General features: G+C 41.9%; 1 protein-coding gene and 1 non-coding gene across 4 annotated transcripts in view; both read right to left on the reverse strand.

Annotated features, from left to right (window-relative positions):
- Nucleotides 1-2,953: 2,953 nt before the first annotated feature.
- Nucleotides 2,954-3,144, reverse strand: LOC146556920 (U2 spliceosomal RNA). The gene has a single exon (XR_014889089.1). It is a non-coding gene; the product is annotated as a U2 spliceosomal RNA (small nuclear RNA).
- A 3,476-nt stretch (nt 3,145-6,620) lies between these two features.
- LOC146556921 (hyccin 2) overlaps nt 6,621-21,627 on the reverse strand; it is a 52,373-nt gene continuing 37,366 nt past the window's right edge. For 2 of the 3 annotated variants that reach the window (XM_085250234.1, XM_085250235.1), the window contains exons 7-13: nt 21,504-21,619; nt 18,840-18,935; nt 18,008-18,124; nt 15,893-15,980; nt 15,501-15,657; nt 14,606-14,785; nt 6,621-11,055 (exon numbers count right to left, since the gene is read on the reverse strand). In XM_085250234.1, the coding sequence (XP_085106360.1) occupies nt 10,397-11,055; nt 14,606-14,785; nt 15,501-15,657; nt 15,893-15,980; nt 18,008-18,124; nt 18,840-18,935; nt 21,504-21,619 (1,413 nt within the window). In that variant the 3' untranslated portion in view covers nt 6,621-10,396. The remainder of the gene's footprint in view (nt 11,056-14,605; nt 14,786-15,500; nt 15,658-15,892; nt 15,981-18,007; nt 18,125-18,839; nt 18,936-21,503; nt 21,620-21,627) is intronic. The other variant, XM_085250236.1, reaches the window with a different exon arrangement.

Here is a 21,627-nt window from a genome sequence, read left to right on the forward strand (position 1 = left end):
TGGCCCCGCCGCTTTCCTTGTGTTCACTCTCCTCAATGCCGCTCGGACGTCATGCTCCGCGATGCTGGTCACCGGTCTCTCGCTGATGACGTCACTGTCCTCGGTAGTCAGGCGGTAGATAGCATTAGCCGCCTGGCTAACCTCGAAACGGGCGTAGAACTGATTCAGTTCGTTGGTGAATGCAGAGTCGGCGTTGATCGGCGCAGTGTCCCTGGCTTTGTAGTCCGTAATGGTGCGTAGTCCGTGCCACATACTCCGTGTGTCGCCATGTTGGAAGCGGGACTCCACACGTTCCCGGTACCGGCATTTGGCATCTCTCACCGCTATTATTTTCCCCAGTACAAACTAAGGCCTCCTCAGTTCAATTCATTGGCTTTGTTTTAATGTCAATTCATGATTACAGGGAGTGCAGAATTATTAGGCAAATGAGTATTTTGTCCACATCATCCTCTTCATGCATGTTGTCTTACTCCAAGCTGTATAGGCTCGAAAGCCTACTACCAATTAAGCATATTAGGTGATGTGCATCTCTGTAATGAGAAGGGGTGTGGTCTAATGACATCAACACCCTATATCAGGTGTGCATAATTATTAGGCAACGTCCTTTCCTTTGGCAAAACGGGTCAAAAGAAGGACTTGACAGGCTCAGAAAAGTCAAAAATAGTGAGATATCTTGCAGAGGGATGCAGCAGTCTCAAAATTGCAAAGCTTCTGAAGCGTGATCATCGAACAATCAAGCGTTTCATTCAAAATAGTCAACAGGGTCGCAAGAAGCGTGTGGAAAAACCAAGGCGCAAAATAACTGCCCATGAACTGAGAAAAGTCAAGCGTGCAGCTGCCAAGATGCCACTTGCCACCAGTTTGGCCATATTTCAGAGCTGCAACATCACTGGAGTGCCCAAAAGCACAAGGTGTGCAATACTCAGAGACATGGCCAAGGTAAGAAAGGCTGAAAGACGACCACCACTGAACAAGACACAAGCTGAAACGTCAAGACTGGGCCAAGAAATATCTCAAGACTGGTTTTTCTAAGGTTTTATGGACTGATGAAATGAGAGTGAGTCTTGATGGGCCAGATGGATGGGCCCGTGGCTGGATTGGTAAAGGGCAGAGAGCTCCAGTCCCACTCAGACGTCAGCAAGGTGGAGGTGGAGTACTGGTTTGGGCTGGTATCATCAAAGATGAGCTTGTGGGGCCTTTTCGGGTTGAGGATGGAGTCAAGCTCAACTCCCAGTCCTACTGCCAGTTTCTGGAAGACACCTTTTTCAAGCAGTGGTACAGGAAGAAGTCTGCATCCTTCAAGAAAAACATGATTTTCATGCAGGACAATGCTCCATCACACACGTCCAAGTACTCCACAGCGTGGCTGCCAAGAAAGGGTATAAAAGAAGAAAAACTAATGACATGGCCACCTTGTTCACCTGATCTGAACCCCATTGAGAACCTGTGGTCCATCATCAAATGTGAGATTTACAAGGAGGGAAAACAGTACACCTCTCTGAACAGTGTCTGGGAGGCTGTGGTTGCTGCTGCACGCAATGTTGATGGTGAACAGATCAAAACACTGACAGAATCCATGGATGGCAGGCTTTTGAGTGTCCTTGCAAAGAAAGGTGGCTATATTGGTCGCTGATTTGTTTTTGTTTAGTTTTTGAATGTCAGAAATGTATATTTGTGAATGTGGAGATGTTATATTGGTGTCACTGGTAAAAATAAATAATTGAAATGGGTATATATTTGTTTTTTGTTAAGTTGCCTAATAATTATGCACAGTAATAGTCACCTGCACACACAGATATCCCCCTAAAATAGCTAAAACTAAAAACAAACTAAAAACTACTTCCAAAAACATTCAGCTTTGATATTAATGAGTTTTTTGGGTTCATTGAGAACATGGTTGTTGTTCAATAATAAAATTATTCCTCAAAAATACAACTTGCCTAATAATGCTGCACTCCCTGTATTATGCCAGGTCACAAAGGCAGCAGCCTAGGCAAAGAAACCCAGACTCACCCATTAGAAGGTTTCTCCCTGTTAAAGGGAGATTTTCTTTTCCACTCTCGCCAAGTGGCTGCTCATAGAGGGCCGTCTGATTGTTGATGTTTTCTCTGTATTTTTGTTTCTGCTTATTGTTTTTGCCAGGCAACAAGTAGGAAATATCAGAGTTAATAAGAACGGAAACAACTACTGCTGCTTAGCTGTACTACTTTGGAAATGATAAGACTCTGGACTCAAAGGCAAATGTTTCCTTTAAAGCATGAATACCAGGAATATATTGTAATCAGACAACTTGGTCTTTAACAGCAAGAGACTATCTTGTGCTTCTTGATGTTTATTGGTCTCTGGTGGTCGACAGGGGGATAACTACACTGTGAGCTTTATCACGCTCAGTGCTGTGCAGAGCATTAACCAAATTTTTACCAAGATAGCAAAAAGAAGAGTTAAACCTATTAACCTATTTCAGTATGAGTCCTCTGTGGATGAAGAACAGAATGCGCTGTTTACACTTCAGTTAGGAGAGCTGTCAGTCTCTACTGGAAAACAGAGGCAAGTGCCGGCTTTAACTCTGAGCTGTGAACACGGTTGTATTTTCATTAGAACTTTTTCAAATAATGTAACTAATTTAAAATTTATTTTTTTGTTATTTCTACAGTAAAGTTCACGCTTTGGCCATTTTTCTGTGCCATAATTTGGTTTTCTTAGAACAATCACACTCATAAGTGGAAAAAAGTGTTCTTTCTCCACGTTTCTCACATCAAAATAAACCAGACTTTCAAAATTTACTGACATCAGTTGTGCATACACTGTTTTGTTTTGAAAAATTTCCACACAATGGGATCAAAAAGGGTACATTATTTATTCACTGCAAATAATCCAAAATTAATTTCAGCTTTGAACTAAGTACCCTGAAAACGCAGTCGTAGCCATCATATTAACTTTAAACATAATAAGGGGTGGGTGCACCGTTCTTGGAAGTACTGCAATACCAAGTCGATGCGTGGAGTGGACGGAGCAAGCCCCTATTCCATCTCCCTGTTCCAAAAATCAATTTAATATATGGTCCCCGGGTAGGGGACGTATCAGATATTAAACTGATAAGAACAGATACTACACTTGATCTTAGCCAAAAGGCCGAGAAGCGATGTCGCATTCGGCTCGGAGGAAACGGCCTGGTTCCCAGCGCCGTCTCTCTGACTCATGGTTTGGAAGCTGAACTGCTGATATTTTGTATTGAATTATCACACAAACAAGAGCAACCATGTTCCCTCACACATCTTATATCGCTGGGTTTGTGTTGCGGTAAATTTAACTTGCGAGCATTTATAACGCAAACGTTATTGCGGCTTCCTGGACACGTGACACGCTTTGATCCAATAGAAAGACCAACACAAATATCACAAATACTTCCACTACATACACGCTAATTATAAATACACGCAATTTATTTATCCATTTATAAAGTCTTTAGACTTTACTCAATGAAGCGGAGTGAAACCTGGGATGAATAAGGTGTTTTACAGATCGACTCATAATAAATATACGTCTTGTAGAGCCCCCTAGTGAAGAGGAGGGTAAACTGCACCACACTCAGAAACTGGTCTAGCAAGACTCAGGAGCTGAATTAAATGACACGGTCCTGGCTCAAGGTCTTCGTATTTACAGATAAATTTACAAATTTATTTACAAATAAATAAATGAATAAAATGCGGTTTAAATTATAACACTGAGAAGAGTCCAGTTGACTGACGGTGACAGATATGAGAGCCAAAACAGAATTAAGCGGGGGCAATGAACTGACATTCAGTTAGCTGGAACACCTCTCTCTCAGTCAATGTGGGAATAAACAGTTCTGTCTATGAAGAAGTCAGTAACTAATACTGGAAGCTGTGCGGCCACCTCACCTTGACGAGAATTTCGTGTATGAGTACGTGTCAGTTTACCTGAAGAGTTTCTGAAGAGTAGCTAGTTAGCTAGCTAAATTGACCAGACAACTATGGACGGGAATTTCCGGCCCGGTAAAACTTGCTGTCAAAACTGCAGTCAATAAAATCAAAATTATCTCAAAAAAAGCAAACTTGAAATTTCGAGTTCTTAAGTCAAGATAACCCACCCTTTTTATTATTATTGTTTTGTATTATTATTATGATATTACAGAGACGGAAACAAGCTTCCACAGACAACAAAAACCTAGCTCCTTGCCCTACTATTATCTAAATATTTAAAATGATAAGGGCCATATTAACTTAGCCATGTCTGCTGCTGTTTATGTCTTCGGCCATTTGAAGGTCATATGTTTCTAACGGTCATGCGCAAAGTCGTGAGAGCGTTTGCATTGGAAGAAGCGCACAGTTTTTGACTTCATGACTAAAGCCCGTTAATTTTGCATTTATTTTTGAAAAGTATTTGTTCATAAACAAGATAGAAAATCGATTTAAGAGACTAAATTAAAAAATAAATAAATCAACAACATGTCATATTACAATAACTCTTAAACAGAACTTAATAAATAATTTAAAAACTATCTCCAAAAGTTGATTCTGTTCATCTGGACGTAGCGTTTTGTGGGTGAAACGTTTCGTCACTCATCCAAGTGACTTCTTCAGTCTCAGCTGACTGTTTCCCCAATCTTATAAACAGTACATTTGCATAATGACTGAGGGAGGGAACAATGGGCTGGGAGGTCAGTTTCTTAATCTTAATTATGCAAATTCTTATGACCATTGATCAACAACCACTGACCAAAACCCACTGATCAATGGCCATGAGTACCATTCACAAAAAGTTGGGGAATGGCTGCAATCACAGCATTGTAAGATGGCGAAAGATGTACCCTTAGGCCCCCGGAGCTCTGCAGAACTTCAGCAGGACTCTCCGCAACTTAAATGTAAAAGCGTTAGCTCTTTTCTCAAAAATGCCCTGGTTACACCATTAGAATTGTACATAGAATTTATATTCTCAATTTCTTTTTGGGGTTGAAGTGCCTGGGAAGGGATCTCAACCTCCACTCACATCTTCCTTCAGGTGATCTCAATGGGTCACATAATAGGGTGAGGCAAGGTCTCACAATGGTGTCACCCAAAACCTCTGTTGATAATGACCCACGCCTTTTTTCACACCTTGGTGCAGATGTCAAGGCACATGATCAATAGTGGGTCAACAACCCTGTTAAGAAACAATTCACTAGGGGTTACATATCTGGGACTGTCCACCATTTGTGTTGATGCATGCTCAATCATCCAGGTAAGGAAATCCCAAAAAGTTAATTCTGTTCTTCTGGATGTAGTGTTTTCAGTGGGAGAAAAGTTTTGCCACTCACCCAAGTGACTTCTTCAGTGTCAGAAGTCACAGACTGAAGAAGTTGCTGTAGACCATCTGTTTCCAGGTCAAATGAGTTGTGCTTTCAGATATGCTCTTCTGCGTAGCTTGTTTGTATAAATGTTTTTTTTGTTACCTTTCTATCAGCTTGAAGCCATCTGGCCATTTCCCTCTGACATAACCAGGATTTTCACCCAGAGAACGCTTGCTCACTGGATATTTTCTCATTTCATCCCTGTAAACCCTGAAGATGGCTGTGCAGGAGACTCAGTACAGGAACAGGTGTACCTAATAAAGCGGTTGCTGAACATATGAAGCATGAATTTACAGGACTATGCAGTAGTTTGTGCTATGTTCTTAGATTGTATAGATTTTCTGTTTGTTTTCCTATGCATATATTTTAATGAGTATTATTTAGCTTGTCTCCATTTCATCAGTTTTGATGACTCAGTCTTTAATGAGTGATGAAAAGTCTTTATTCATTCATCACAAAGTTGAAGTGCTTGACTGACTATTCATGTTCTGACAAATGTGAGAAAGGATTTGATTGTCTTTTGCAGAGGCGAGTCTGTGATATGAAAAATGCCTCAACTGTTTTCAGAACTGCATTAAGAGTGGTGAGAATTACTTCTCTGCTGTGACAACTGAGCCAAATCCATTACGAAAAACCGGAGTGAAGATTAACATTAGTGACGTAATTTCCGTCAAATATGGCGGTCCGCCCAGTTCCCTTCTTTAAAAATGTGATCAGGCAGGATTGAAGACTCAAAAAGCCCAGAGACACCGGCCATAAGGTCGCTCTGCATTCAGCACTATTGACTGTTACCAGCGTTGCTTGTTTCACAGTAGCTGTTCTAATTTTCTTTCCAATTTCCGTTTTCCCTGCCAGCAAAGCTGTTCTGACTCAGTGGAACCATTAGCTAACAGCAAATAAGCTAACACAGTCAGTTCACAAAATTAGCTGACTGAATTCAGACGACTAAGTTTTTATATTGTAGACAATGGGTTATTCTGATGTATTTAAAATATTTATTTTTGCATTTTTTGATACAATGCTCTGTATTGTATACAGATATTATAATAAAGGATAGTCTTTTAAATTTAAATAAAGACTTCTCTTGCTCAAGACCACTTAAAAACCCCCACTTACAATAAAGTCTGGCTCATTTAAATGAAATGTAAAGAAATGACAGGTGACTTGAGACTTTTGCAGTTATATAGTGAAACCAAACTGGGTACTAAAACTGGAAGTAGTCATGTGATGTGTAATGATGAGTGTACTAAAGCACTCACACACACTCAGATCCCTTACAGCACAATATTTATTCAACAATATACATTAATTTCTCTACATTTCAGACTTATGTTCATTTTTTTTATATTCATCTTGCTTCACCTTTGTACATTTATTTACAAGATTTAAAATAAGTCTTTCTCCATTTATATAACATCATTAGTACAGTGTAATCACATCATCCAGCAGCTTCCCTTGAAGCATTCATAATTGCTAATCTATTTAATACACCGACTGGCGTCTTTGAGCCACAGAGCAGCAAACTGACAGAAGGGCTCAACATGCACTCAGAGTCCAGGTGTCCATGGTCCTCTTAATTCACCCATGTAAGAGAAGTCGTTTGCTCTGTAGCACCACGCAGGGTGTATAAACAGAATCTTTGAATGGCGACACTGTTGAGGTCTTGCACCTTTAAAAATCATCTTAAATGCATGTGGCCCCTCCCACCCGACGAGGATCGGCGAAAGCCCGTCCACCAAAATAAAAAAATAAAAAGGAGAGGGTGGGGGAAATGTTGCATAGAATCAATTCTGATGTCAAGAACAGAAATTTTAGTGCTGCCATTTTTTTTTTTTTTTAAATGTGGCTTTCTGATAATCTCCTGAGACCTTCCAGACCCCATTTTATATATATCTATATATCTATATATATATATATTTTTTTTGGTTTTAAAAAGAAAAAAATATAATAAATAGCTGTACCCTTTGACTTTAACAAAAAAAAAAAAAAAATAGTATTGTGTTGGATGTCACATCCAACACAATGCTACTTTAAGAGACTAAAACCCTGCATTGAGTGTATTTGCACATAAATGGATGTCATTTCGATTACTATCTTGAGAGAGGTGGATGGATTAAAGTGCATTCTACTGTATGAAAACAAAGCCCACAGTTGTCACATGCAGGACAGGAAATGAACTTTATTTAAATAAAATATATTTTTTCCTTTATTGAAATTCAAATAGACTTAAGGATTTATAAGCTTATCTATGGCAGCTAAAATTTCCAACCACAGTCAAACTTTAACGTTCATTTCCCACCCTGATCACATGCAAATAACACTGCGTACGCACACACTCCCACACACACACTCTCGGACATTTGTCACTCTGTGGCAGCGTGCAGCACCAAAGTGGCTGCTGGTACCCCTCAGGTGAGGGGGAGTCGTGTGAATGACAAGAACACGTTAACAGTTTAAAAAACAAAACAAAAACAAACAACAGCCAAAAGGTGCCACTCGACTCACAGCAAAATACAGTAAATGGGAAAACACAGCTCGCCGAGAGCCACACAGCACGATGACAGCAGACAGTGGACCAGGTGAGAGTGTGAACTGTAGCTACTCTCCTCTCTTCTTCATCCTCCACAGTCCAGTCCAGTTCAGGAGGAGGAGGAAGATGATGTGAGGCCAAAGAGCTGACGACTGAGGCTTTTTGGCCTGAAATGTGTAAGGCTAAAGCACACACAGGACTCACTCAGGACCAGGAGCAGCAGCTGTGAGGGTTTCAAGCACAGGAGCACGAGCGTGTGGGATTTTCACTGCACACTGAACTGACTTTTATAAATATATATATATATGCATATGTATATATATTAATCATTCATTCTCTTTTTAAACAAGCACTTGAGCAAAACATGGAAATGCAGTACAACCGCTGACTACTACAGTACACAGACGCTTCATATACTGCTTTTATATGTGAACAGCTATACTAAGTGATGATATTTTTTTTTTTTTTTTTTTTTTTTTAAATGGCAAATAAAGGTGAAGCTGCATCTAAGGGCACGTTGAACCATGTGTCTAGAGATCCCTTTTTTTTTTAAATTTTATTTTAAAATAAGAACAGCAGACAGGAGAAAAAAAAAGAAGGCATTTTTAAATTTAAGACATCCAAAGGAGGGGAAACCGAAAGTCCTTAAGGAGAGGATGCGTATCGGCACATCTGGCAAAGACGAGGACAAAACTCGGGTTTGGCTCACCGGGCATTTCATACCAATGAAACAGCCGGCGCTTCGCAGGGCACTAAACATGCAGACAAGCACGCCGTGCTCAAATCCCTCAGCCCAGACAGGGGGTACTACAGAAGGCCAGCGAGCACTGCGCGCAGATGCAGCCGTTTCACAGCAGAGATCTAACTCCATGTATGTGATTGAAATTGCACTTCCAAAAAATAAAAATAAAAATCAAAGCAGGGCATTTTAGGGACTTAAAATAATAACCCAAATGAGACTGATTGATATATGACAGGAAAAAAAAGAAGAAAAGTCTGATGGTTTTTGTTTTGCAGGTAAAAACTGCACATGATGGTACTCAACTGAAATGCAAGGCCAGGATATTCAGCCACACTTGTCACACGAATGCGCACAAATCTTTACAGCGTCGTCACAGCTGCAGTGTGAAACCATTTGCAATCCTCCCAATTGGTCATCAGTCTGATTTTGAACCATTCTGCATTCTGATTGGGAGACACGTGTCTGAGTGGCAGGTGAACACACAATGAGGTAGAACAAAATGTTTTATAAGCATCCAATCAGAGCACAAAAACAGGCGGTCAGCAGTGACTGCTATACACCTCCAGAGGGCAGCACTTCACCGGCTCAGACATGACGCCAACACACAAGCTTTAACACAGACCTAAACGCTCACTAACGAGTGCTCTTAGACGGAAGGATCCATTGAGCAGTTTGAACCGCAAATTTAACATACAGTCAGCAAAAGTGTGCACGGTCCAATGCAGTTATTCATCGAGATTCAGATTTTAAACCAAACCGCAAGACAAAAGTCTTCCCATAGCTGCACAGTATTTATTTCTCTAGATTTAACCATTTAAAATCTCGGGGAAGGACAAAGCCTCGACACCCTTCCAGTTTGGTTTTACAACAATCCTATTTGTTAGATTTTACAGATGAAATGAGAATTGTTTCTGTGACAAAAAACAGGTCATGGCCTTAACCCTAAAGAATCACTTGGGCCTGACAAACTACTGACTGACACACACACACACACACACACACACACACACACACACACACACACACACACACACACACACACAAAAGAAAACCCTTCTTTGGACTCTGATTTAAAACATTTAAAGATCTGTTATTCATAAAACTCTCTGTCGAATTAAAACAAAAAACCCCAAAAAACAGCAATTAACAAGGAAGATAATCAGCAAGAACGATTGCACGTGAGCCCCGGGAATGAAGGAGAAGGAATGAAGAGACAGACCAACCAAGTCCCCCACTCTTCTCCAAATGAGCGACGGTAAGTGTTATTGCTGATTCATTTTTGACTGATTCAGTCTGGAAAACGTAATAATCTGAAATGTCACGGATGACCTACAGCTAGCCTGAAATCCTTGCAGATCTCCTCTCGTCACAGCCTCCCTTTGAGGAGAGTTTCTATGTGGAATGCTCAGCTTGGCAGAGAGGAGGACGCAGTGACACGCTGGACTCTTACACTCGACCGTAGTTACAGCAGGAGCAGCCGGTCACGATTCACTACTTTTCACGTTGTGCTGTCAGTGACTTCATCCACCCACGACGACAGCAGGTCTCAATTACAAATTTTAATGGATGTTTAACGGGGTGGAAACACAGCTCTGGAGATCTCAAATGTGTTTCAATTTCTTAGACACACACACACACATACACAGACAGACGCACAGGTAGAAAGACGTCATAGTCGAGCTGTAGAGAGTCGCGGAGAGAAACTGCATGAATCTGTGTGTGTTATGTAGGTATTCGTGCGTGTGAGTGTGCGCGCCATTCCCTGCACTGGACGTTAGACCTGTGATATGATCTGCATGTTGAAGCTGGGGGAGCGTGACTGCTTGGTAAGAGGTGCTCCAGGAGACAGCAGGGCCTGAGCCTCCTCCGGCCTGAGCAGGTGTTCCTCCTGCAAACTGATGGTGGAGTGCCGGTGAGAACCCCCAGCTAGAAGCCCTTCCCTCTCAGAGCCTCCTGCCTCCTCGTGTTCCTCGCCATCGCCTCCGTTCAGGTTGAAATTCGTGCAGTCAAAGGACTTGCTGGAGGAGGTGCTGCCAGTCCTCACTAGCATGGGGCCCGCGGGGAAGCTCAGGTGCTTCTTTATGGGGCTCAGCTGGATGGCGTCCAAGTTGATGCTCGCTGGAGGCGACTGCTGCCTCTGTTGATGCCTCCTCGTGGCGGCCTGAAGATCCGCAGACAACTCCACCTGTTTGTCTGTCTCCCGCTCTTTCTCCCGCTCCTTCTCCCGCTCTCGCTCCTTGTCCCGAGACAGTCGCGCAGTAATGGCTTTCTTGATGCTGCTCGTGCTGCTGTTCAGGCTGCCACCCCTGGGCCCCACGCTGCCGCCAAGTTTGGTGCCGCTGGGCTGGCTGCTGTTCGACGCCCCAGAGGAGAAACCCTCGTCTGGGTCGTTGATATTGAAGGAGTCCTCCCCGCCGCTCATGCCATCAGCGTCTGAATGTGACGATGAATGAACATAGACAGAAGCAAAACAAAAGCAAAGAGAAATGTGAGTGAAATCACAAAATGCTGAGCTGAGTATGACCTGACTGAGCAAAACTTTTACTCTCATTTTATAAAACCTTCCAAACACGTCATAACTGCAAAGTTTCATAATCTATAATCTCGTCCACATGTCACAGAAGTTGCTGCTCTGGCTCGTTAACACAAAGCCGTGTCTTCTAATTTTTATTTACAGTGTTGTCAAATGGCTTGTAAAAATTTTAGCAGTAATAATGACTATGATTAGATGATTAGAAATACTCCAAAACAAATTAGCAGACTTAATTAGTTCCCCTTCTAAAAGTGCAACACTTTACGCTCGACAGACTGTGCTTCTTCATTATCTCAGTCATTAAGCACCAAACAGAGGTTCAGTTCAATAGACTGCATAATGACCCTGAGCTCTGATCCTCTGATGTAACACAGATTGACTGAAATCTGACCAGCTGTTTGTTTGGGCAAAGTGAGAGTTCAATACCCTGGCTCAAAGAGCTGAGTTTTTTTTAATCACAATATGCAATCGTCAATAATCTATAGCCTAATAGGCACGATATTTGGATAAAGACCTAAAGATTAAAACATTTTTAATCCATTTGTATCCTCACTTTGAAAGCTGAAAAGGAAAAAAGATGATAAAGTGTTAGAAAAAAAGCAAGTTATTGACATACAGTATGCAGGGTAAAGGCTGTTAAAAGAAGAGAGATGATCAGCTGTCTCTCTCTGTCATGCATCGTTGGGACAAGCAGACCCGGATGACAGGGAAACCACAGACAGCACCAGAAAAAGGAATGCAGAAAACTGAGAAGAAAAAGGTCTGGACTGACATGCACATAACATGAGGAGAAGACACATGCTCTCCTGCCCCATCCCTCGTCTCTCCTGCAGCACTGGCCCAGCGGTCACGTGGTTGGCCGGCCGAGATGTGCCTGCCAATCTGTGGAAAGCGCTGATGCGAGTCCAAACACCTCGCCAGATCAATAGCCTTCCAGTTAGAGCTGACAGCCCGCGAGGCTTAATGAGCCAGTCTGCAAACCACCACAGGCCAACCCAGTCCCCCCAAATGAAGAGTGGTATTGGTGATCTTTACCAACAAGGCTGCAGCCAGTGGTTTTTCCATGTTTTAGCCTTTTGACTACACTTTGCTTATGTCTGCTCATGCAACAGATTTATATACTTCCTGCCGGTTCCCAGTCATTTCAATGCGCTGTGAAATTTAGCCGGAAATATCTGAAATAACCATATTTTGTATTTCAGTTTTTAAGTGGGGAGCATTTTAAAAACTCTTCATGGTGCATTCAAGGTCAATCTGAGGAGCAGCATTTTAAAGTAAACCTGCAAAAATCATTGCTTCTGCAGAAAAAAGAAAATACACATAACCCGCAATATAGCTGAGAGGGTCAGTGTTAGCTTTGCAATTCAAAACAAAAATAAAGGGAGGAAGTGCTACTTAGCATACAAACTATCCATATTTTCCCTGTAAAGTTCAATGCTTTGTTTATGTTTAAAAGTTAAATCGTTGGTCACATTATTAATGAGGATGAACTTTGTGCTTTGCATAACAGAAATTTGGTGTTACAAGCTAAAACAGCACTTTTCAATCCGTAGGCGAATTTCATCTGCAGAAGTTAAGCTCACTGCACATAAGCATCAGAGTTTGTATTATGTAAAATATAAACCAACATACAAAAGAAGTAAACTTTAACTATATAATGATCGTCACTAATGGAAGATTTGTCCAGTAGAAGGCATTATGGGTAACTGTGTTTTTACATACCTGCGTGTTTGATGAATTTTGACTACAGCAGTGTATATTTGAAAAAGGACCTGTTTTCCTACCATAAACAGAGTCCATACATATCAATAAATACACATAAGGAATTCTTCCTTAAGAGTCTTTGATGATCTTCAGCGGCTCATTCTCATATGTTCTGGTTACAACGCAGAACGTATGAGATAGGATCGCTTTAGAACTAAAGAGGACAGACATTAAAGATTTCTAATAAAGACTGATATTTAAATTAATTTTCAGATTGTTTTTAAAACCACAAAGTTTCGAAATAAACTAAAGCTCCTGCATCAGTCGGGCTCTTTTAAAAATCTGACATCATCAGTTCAGAGTTTTTAAAACTGCCCCCACCTCAGATTTAGCAATATTAAAATAGCACATTTTATACTTTTACTTTGAAGTGATCTGAGCTGAATGAATAATTTCCTCTAAGGAACTCAAAACAAAAAAGAAAAATGGTTGCGGTGCAAAGAATATGCTATAAGAAGTTTAAACATGCAAAGGCACAAGCAACTTTCAATTTCAATGCAATGGAGAGGCAAACAAACAGGTTTCGACTTCCTGCAAGAGAATCGCAACTAACTGACTGCTTTTGAAATAATCCCATGTTTCTCTTTAATATGTGGCAGATTTCTATCTAACAAAATCATGATAAAGGATTCTTTCAGAGCGGCGTTCAATGAAAACTCACTGGAAGAAGACGAGATGGCACTCAGACATACACTGACCACAAGCCAGGAAATGCGTCTGACGTTTCAAGATTTCTAAACGTTTATGAATGGAAATGGACACACATTTAAAGGATGCAAAATGGGCCTACAATCCCCGCTCGAAATAGTAGACTGACGGCATTCAATTTATAACTTGGCCTTTTTTTCTGATAAGCTAAAAGATCCGACGTTTCTTGTTTGAGCAGAAATCACTGAAGCTTGCTGTAGCGTGTGCATGCAGTGCTTGTTTTCACTCACTGAGCTGGTGAAAAGAAATGCAACATAACGGAACACAAACTTAGGACAGAGTAAAGGTGCTGGACTAATAAAAAAAGAAAGAAAAAGAAAACACCACAAACAAATCGGAGGTTCTCTTTCTGCAGGGAAGGGTGGTAGCAGCAGATGGGTGCTGCTGGCCTCACAGACCCAAAACTTGATGCTATCAAACACCTCAAGGGGCGAGTTCAGAAAGAAGATGCCGGATACTCTGAGCCCGTTTTGTAAAACTGATACATATTCCCTGTCAAAGCTGTAGAAAATATAAATCAATAAACCCAATTATCAAACAGGGAGAGTTTGGAAAGCGCAGAGTAGAAGGTCAAGCTGGACACTAAACATGCTCAGTGAGTGACAAGGGTGGAAGTTTAACGTTGAAGGCATGATGAGGGGAAGAAAGAGAGAACATGACATGACGACAGGCCCATGCAGAACGGCCACTAGCCAACCACACTTCCTTCAAACCCAGAATAGGCGACTCTTCCACTCTTAAATGAGGCAAAAACATAGCAAAGGTTTTGCATTAGAGGGGTTGTTGGCTGAGCGTCTTATAAGACTGGATGAGTTAGTATACTCTGGGGAAGTGAAGAGGCAGCCACAATGGAAAGGGCAGAGTTAACCGCCTCAAGCCGAGAAGGGGTAGTAGGAGGAGGGTTGGGATGATACAGATCGAAGGGGGCACCTCCTCCTGAGACCCGCCCTGCTCTGAGCGTCCGCCCCCGTCCCCTACCCTCGAGAGTGATGGGGGGAATGATGCTGCTGCTGCTGCTGCTGTGGTGGCTGTGTTGCCGCCCTCCTCTTTCCTCTTTAGCCGTGGGATCCCAGTGGGTGCGGTGGCGGTGTTGGTGCTGGGCGAGGCTAGGATTGACGATGAGGCTCAACTCTGCATCGGTTGAGTAGTCAAAACAATCTGGGAGTCAACAACACAGATGAGGAAATGTGTCGCTTTAGTAGCAGCAAGCTTCAATCAATTCGGGCCTCATCATAGCCAGAGCAGGCCTAACTACTGTCTCTAAATTCATATCCACAAGATATGGAAAAAATAGGAACTACCCCATAAATACTTGGTAAAATGGAGACAGTAGAAACTACAGGCACCATTTCGCTCTTCATCGTAACCAGTGAAACAAAGCACGTAATAGACAGGACAAGCAAAAACAGAGAAAAGAAAAGGAAAAAAAGAGCAATAAGGAGCAGTGAGTGGCACAAACACTGCAAACACAGACTATATGACCACAGTTGCATACAATAACTGACATGAAACACTATTTAGATGATGCTAATGGTGTAACTGAAGTACAGAGGAAACAGGTTTTCTTCTCACTGGAAAGGGGGGAAAAAAAACACCAGAGAAGTCATTTTCTCACCAAATAGCTCCTTCTTGCGGGCTTTTATAGATCAGGGAAAAAAGTAATAACCTGTAAGATTACAGTTTAAATCATAACCATGCACTTGCTTAACTTTCTTCTTCAAACTATCCTCAAGTGCTACGGATAATTCATGAGGTTGATGAAAGGGCGGGAAAAAAAAAAGTAATCTACTCTGCGTCCAGATTTACTTCCTGCACTGCGGCCTGGCTCGCGTTCCTGTGTGCTGCAGCCAAGATGGCAGATTTTAAGTCTCACCCTCTCTCTTCCAGCGGTGGCGTCGTATCGAGGCGGTGGTGATGGCCGAGATTGATATACGCCTGATGGTGGGAGTCACCTCCACCTGCAGCACCTTGCGGCCCCGCGGTGCGTCGGGAGCGCTTTCCGGCAGCGAGTTTTTCATGGCGTTCCCCAGCTGAAGTCGACACATGCACAGGTGCAGATCAATAAACAATTAAAGGAGCAAAGCCAGGAGGTATAACAAGATTTAATGCCTGGTTATGGTTCGAATTTGAGGACAAAAAAAAAAAAAAAAAAAAAAAAAAAAAAAAAAGGCAGATCAAAGCCATTATTTTACTTCATGGTTTTTATTTTGTCTCGGGATTTAATTATAGACAGGTGGGAGTTTACTGCTGTGCTGCAGGTCTTACCAGGAGAGGCTGGGAGTAAAGCTCCAGCTGGGCTCGGTACAGAATGTCCTCCAGAGCTTCTCGCCCCATCTCCCACTCTCCATTGTATCTGCAAATCACAAAAGACACACACACACACACACACACACACACACACACACACACACACACACACACACACACACACACACACAGGCATTTAACAATGTCATGCTGCGAGCCTATCTGGAATGTCTCACAAGGTGCCTTGACGTCTGAATCATATCCTCTAATCTATTATTAGTTATTTAGTAATGCCTGCAGCTACAGCGAGGGCGTGGTGGATAACTTGGGCACGTATCTAAACAGAGGGATTATACTCTTTGTCACGCTGTTGAAATGCAAGAAAATAGGCTGAATTTTTTTCCTCGCAGTGAAATAAAATATAAAGCATTTAGAAAAGCAAACTTTATGTCACACATAAATGGTTTTCACAGTTACTAAATAGAATACTGGCACATTAATGGCTGCTAATTTGTGTAAAATTGTGTAAATGCAGGATATGGAAACATATTATAAAATTCCAATTGAAAATCAGCAAAGACTGATAAACATGTATTTAACTTGAAAATGTCCAATAAATACTGAATATTATCTTTGCAGAGCAAGATACTGCAAGATACTACCTGGACTGATGACCATGAAAAAAAAGTACTATGGAAATAATAAATTAAAATTGCAAAAACACCAGGAAGTGAATGGCTGAACTCTTTGATGTGGTCCTGCAAATGCAACAGTCATGCGAGCGGGGACAAATGTTCTGGGCTTCCTTTTAGTCTTAAGATCAAAAGAAATGGGATGAATGGGCAGGTAAAACAGACTCTGATGTTCACGAGGCTGAAAATTACTCTACAGTAGAATAAATTTCCAATCTGAACAGCACAAGTGAACGCTGTTTCTGTTTGTGATGTTCTGATATCCCAGCGCATTTTGCTTCCTCTCTCGGCATTAGCGGCCATATTAACCTAAATCCCAGACTGTCCTCAGCTAGTGCCAAGTGTGAAGCTTGGATTCATGTTCATCTGGCCTTCACGTGAGTGAGCACTGAGGTGACCTATGGTAGGGATTACTAAAAAGGCCATTATTTTCTGTCATCTAAACTCACACTCACACACAGCCCTTTTTTTTCTCCTTTTTTTTGTGCATCGCCTGCTCCAACCTACTGATTTCTGCTCTGCATCCTCATGGAGGTGATGAGGCAGAATGCATGCTCATCCTCTCCCAACCGCTCTGCTACACCACTACTGCAACAGTAGTGATTCCAGTCACCATCGTATCAGGATATCCATATCTGAGGACTTGCTGTCATCGAGGAGCTATAATCAGCTTTGCAATGACTGTCCTCGTAGGGGATGAAATCACCTGCTTCCACAATGCGCTGCTGATGTAATCGCTCTCTACAGTGGGTAGCTTCTGCCCTTGGTGGTGCACTAGCATATGCTGTGAGGAGAATTTCTGCAGCAGCTCATGGCAAACTAGAATCAAGAAGACCCTCATTAGCAATGTTCCAGTGGCAAAAACAACATTATGTTGTGTTGCCCACAACGAGCAGCTGGCTACAGCCACAATAAATACAGAATCTCTTTTCAGCTTCATTTACACCATTCGCTCTGGCCTGTGCAGCTTCAGACTGCTCTCAGAGCAGTAAGGTGGTTGCAGCTCTGGAGGTAGATCGGGTCAGCTACTAATCAGAAGTCGAGTGTTTTTTGTTGGAAAAGGTCAACAGACATATGGGTTTGTTTACTAGTCAGAGGGTTAGTAGTTTGATCCCAGACTCCTCCAGTCAGCATAAAGAAATGCCTTTGGGCAAGAAACTGGACCCCAAACTGGACCTGATGCATTGATCCTTCATGAAAGTCAACCAAAACCGATTCTGGCTGTAGCGGGTAGCTAAAAAGCTCTAAAGCCAGCTCAAGACTAAAAATAGAGCTGAAAATAAGTGATAATGTTCCTTTATAACAACAGCATGTGTATATTGCATATATAACAAGTGATGATGCATGAAACTTGTTTCTGCAGCCGTGGAACTGCCAAAAAATCATAATATAATGAAATAAGCAAAAACCGAAACACTTTTCCTGCTTTAAAGACACGTACATGGCATGATACACTGCAGTCAGCATCTGCACCATGAACTCAGGGTCCAACAGCACTCGGTTGCAAGGTTCCCTCCAAAGCTTCTGCTGTTGCCGCGGGAAGCCGCATACACACAACCTGTGAATAGAGATTTTTACTGGTTAAACAACATCCCTTTAACCTCTGTGGAAAGCACACATCAGATAAGATGAGGCTAAATGGGAAGAACAACTAAAGGAAACATCAGACACTTCCTGAGGAAACACATCAAACACTGAGCGAGGGGAACAAAATCTTAACTTCTTGAGACTCATAGAAGGTTAGGCAAGGTCAGCCAGCAGGGCGCTCACGTCTTTACTGTGAGGCTAAACTGAAAGAGTGAGTGCTGTTCTCGTGCTCTGAAGTCTTCACAGTCACAGTTTGCCATCTGTCTAGACTAGACTGAGCTTGCTTCAGGCGTTGTCTGTCTGATCGGTCACAGTAGGCAGCGATTCATATCCTGAATCGTCTACATGCTGCGGTGGAATATTGTGAATTCCACATTGATCCTTTCTCCTTAGGGCGTCTCAGTGTTTCCAAAATAGACAGATGGAGACAGGTATCCAGCAGTAAGGTTTTTGATTGGCCAAAAGCACAGTCAGTTCAACTCATTTCAAATAAAACTGCATTTATCAAATCCTCCTGCAAAGATGGCAGTCTGTACTGAGATATGGTTACACGGCCTATGAGGTGTTTTAATCCTAATTTCTGGAAAGCAGGTAATACAAAAAATGTGTCATTGCAGAGGCTGGTTATCACTTGGGTGGAGAAAATGCAAAACAAAAGAAGGTACACGCGTTTTTGTTTTTCTTACCGTGAGCTCATCCTACAGACTGACTGATAGGAAGAAAGGGGCATGTAGACCACAGCAGAGTTGTAGCAGAGCATGAGGAAACACAGCACCTCAAACCTGCAACCAAAAACACACTGTTAATCTAATCAACTTAGTCCAAAAAAAAAAAGTTGGGAAAAAAGGAAATATCACTTTTAATCAATATCATACCTTTAAAGTATGACACTTTCACTGAGAACAATTATGCAGCGTGGTTCAAGCAATTTATCAACTCTATGAAGTGTTAAACAGTCTGCTTGCCTAAGCACTTTTGTGCATTGTCAGCCAGTGTGCTGCTTGTAGGTGCATAGCCTTACATACTGCAGTAATCGCCCTTAAGCTCTCCACAGACTTCTTATCAATGATGCAGAATCAGTAACACTAAAGATTTAAGTCATCTTGAACTCATAGTGGATAGCATACTTGTTGCTGCGGGTTCACCCAGTAAAGAGATTATTGTTAAAATATTTGGCAAACCTACGCAACTCAGAAGCTTTGACAGAGAGGGGCCAAGATTATACTAGCTTCTGGGCACAAGCACGGACAGTTGTGTACAAATAGTTTCTCCTGAAGGACACATAAGTAGATGGTCCATTTCAATGTAGAGCAACATGGACACACACAACTGTCAGACACAAAACCTCACTTTACCCAGTGATGGCAAAATTTACATCACTAGGAGTCATGCATAAAACTAAAGAGGGTGGCGCTGTAGAACACACAGGTGAGATTTGGGTAGTATATGTACAAATTACTAATAAAGTCACTGAAAAGCAACTGTAGCATAAGTTCTGTGGGGGAAAGTGCTCTTCCTTCTAGAAGTTATGGCAAAGGCTGATCAGGCCCACATGCAAGCGTGACAAATGGAGCAGTTCTTATAATATATATAGCTTTTCTACTGTAATTGACCACTCAAGGCACTTTCATACAACTTGCCTCATTCACCCATTCATATGGGCACTTTTTATTTTCTTAAATGGAAGTGCTTTCTATCCAACTTTCACACATTCTTACGAGCAACTTGGAGCCCAAGGATGATTGGCACGCAGACTGGAACAGACAGGGGATCGAACCACCAACCTTTATAGGGGACCTGCTCTACCTCCTAAGCCACAGCCACCCCAAACAACAACACAGAAACTGTGAATTATTTAATACAAAAATTTCCATGACAACAACTCATCTGTGACCCTCTGTGTTGTGACAAAACTGTTTGATAGTTGTTTAAAAAAAATAGAGAGAGAGAATAAAAAGTTGGTGGTACTCAAATGGAATCGATACAGAACTCTCCCTTTGTTATTATTAGCCTTCAGCTTCCATATAGCATACTTTATTTCCTTAAGTGCATATTGAGGGAGGACAATGAGGAAGCCCTTGAATCTAAGTGGCCTAACTGAGTCTGTGTGCAAGGTGGATGTAAATTGCTTGGTGCTAGATCATCAGTAGCACTGAGCTGGCACCTCTCTGGAGCTTTGAGCCTTCTTCTCATAAACACTATCTCACGCCCAACTCAACAAATGGATTTCCAGATAAGCTAAGAGGCTTGGTCCTGCTGAAAACCATTCAGTATATTTATGATGCTCTGTGTTTATGGAAACCAGGGGGCCACCCTGCTCTGGAAAACACTAAAGATGATGAGTGTTATCTGTGCTTCCCCTAGATTATCTGCTATGGTGGTGTGACAAAATGTTAGCCCCCTTCCTTCCCCTGCCCGACCAATATTACTCCAAGCGTGCATTGACGATTCAGTTAAACACAGAGTTCATGATTCAACAATAAGAAAGAAACTGGCAAAACTGGATTCCATTTCTGCCAGTTTCTTTCTTATCAAGGACAAAACCGCTGCTGACCAAAAAGAAGACAAAAGCTTGTCTCACTTTTGTCAAGAAACATCTTGATGATCCCCAAGACTTTTGTCCCATTAAATCTGGTATTTCAGGAAAGGAACATCATACCAACAGTGAAACATGGTAGTGGTAGTGTGATGGTTTGGGGCTGTTTTGCTGCCTCAGGACTTGGAAGACTTGCTGTGGTAAATGGAACCATGAATTTTGCTATCTAAGAAAACATCCTCAAGGAGAATGTCTGCCCATCTGTTCGGTTGTGCAGCAGGACAATGATCCAGAACACATTAGCAAGTCCACCTCTATGGCTTAAGAAAAACAAAATGAAGACTTTGGAGTAGCCTAATCAAAGTCCTGACCTGAATCTGATTGAGATACTGTGGCATGACCTTAAAAAGGTAGTTCATATGAAAAATCAGGAAGGGGGCAAATACTTTTTCACACCACTGTATATGTCACGGGCATTTATGTATATCTGCTCATTCTATTGCTTCATTTCTATGCAAAGATCACCATAGCAGCATAAAGTATTTTAGAGCCAAAAAAGCTTTCAGACCTACCAAGTCTGGCCAGAGGAGGCTGGGCGAGCATCAAGGCTTACGATCTGATCATCTTAAAAAGGTTTTATAGATGGTGTACAATAAATAAAGTATTTTATTAATGAAAATAAATTAGTCAAAGTTTGATTCAGTATGGCGAGTTGCACCTTGAAAGACCTCTACCACTGCCCCCAATTGAACAAACAGGGATCTCAGTGTGTATAAACTACAGCTAAACATCTAATCTAAATCTAAATCAGTACCTGTTCTGCGCAGTGAAGGTCTCTCTCTGAGGATGGAGGCCGCTGTACACCACTCTGATCAGGTCATGTTGACAGAGCGCTCCCTCTGTCAGTGCCATTGACCCCAGGCTAGAAGGCTATAAAG

The sequence above is a fragment of the Mchenga conophoros genome, linkage group LG16 (genome assembly GCF_057382185.1).
Source record: "Mchenga conophoros isolate Kocher_MC1m ecotype Shallow Benthic linkage group LG16, M_conophoros_male_GT1.1, whole genome shotgun sequence".
Lineage (NCBI taxonomy): Eukaryota > Metazoa > Chordata > Actinopteri > Cichliformes > Cichlidae > Mchenga > Mchenga conophoros.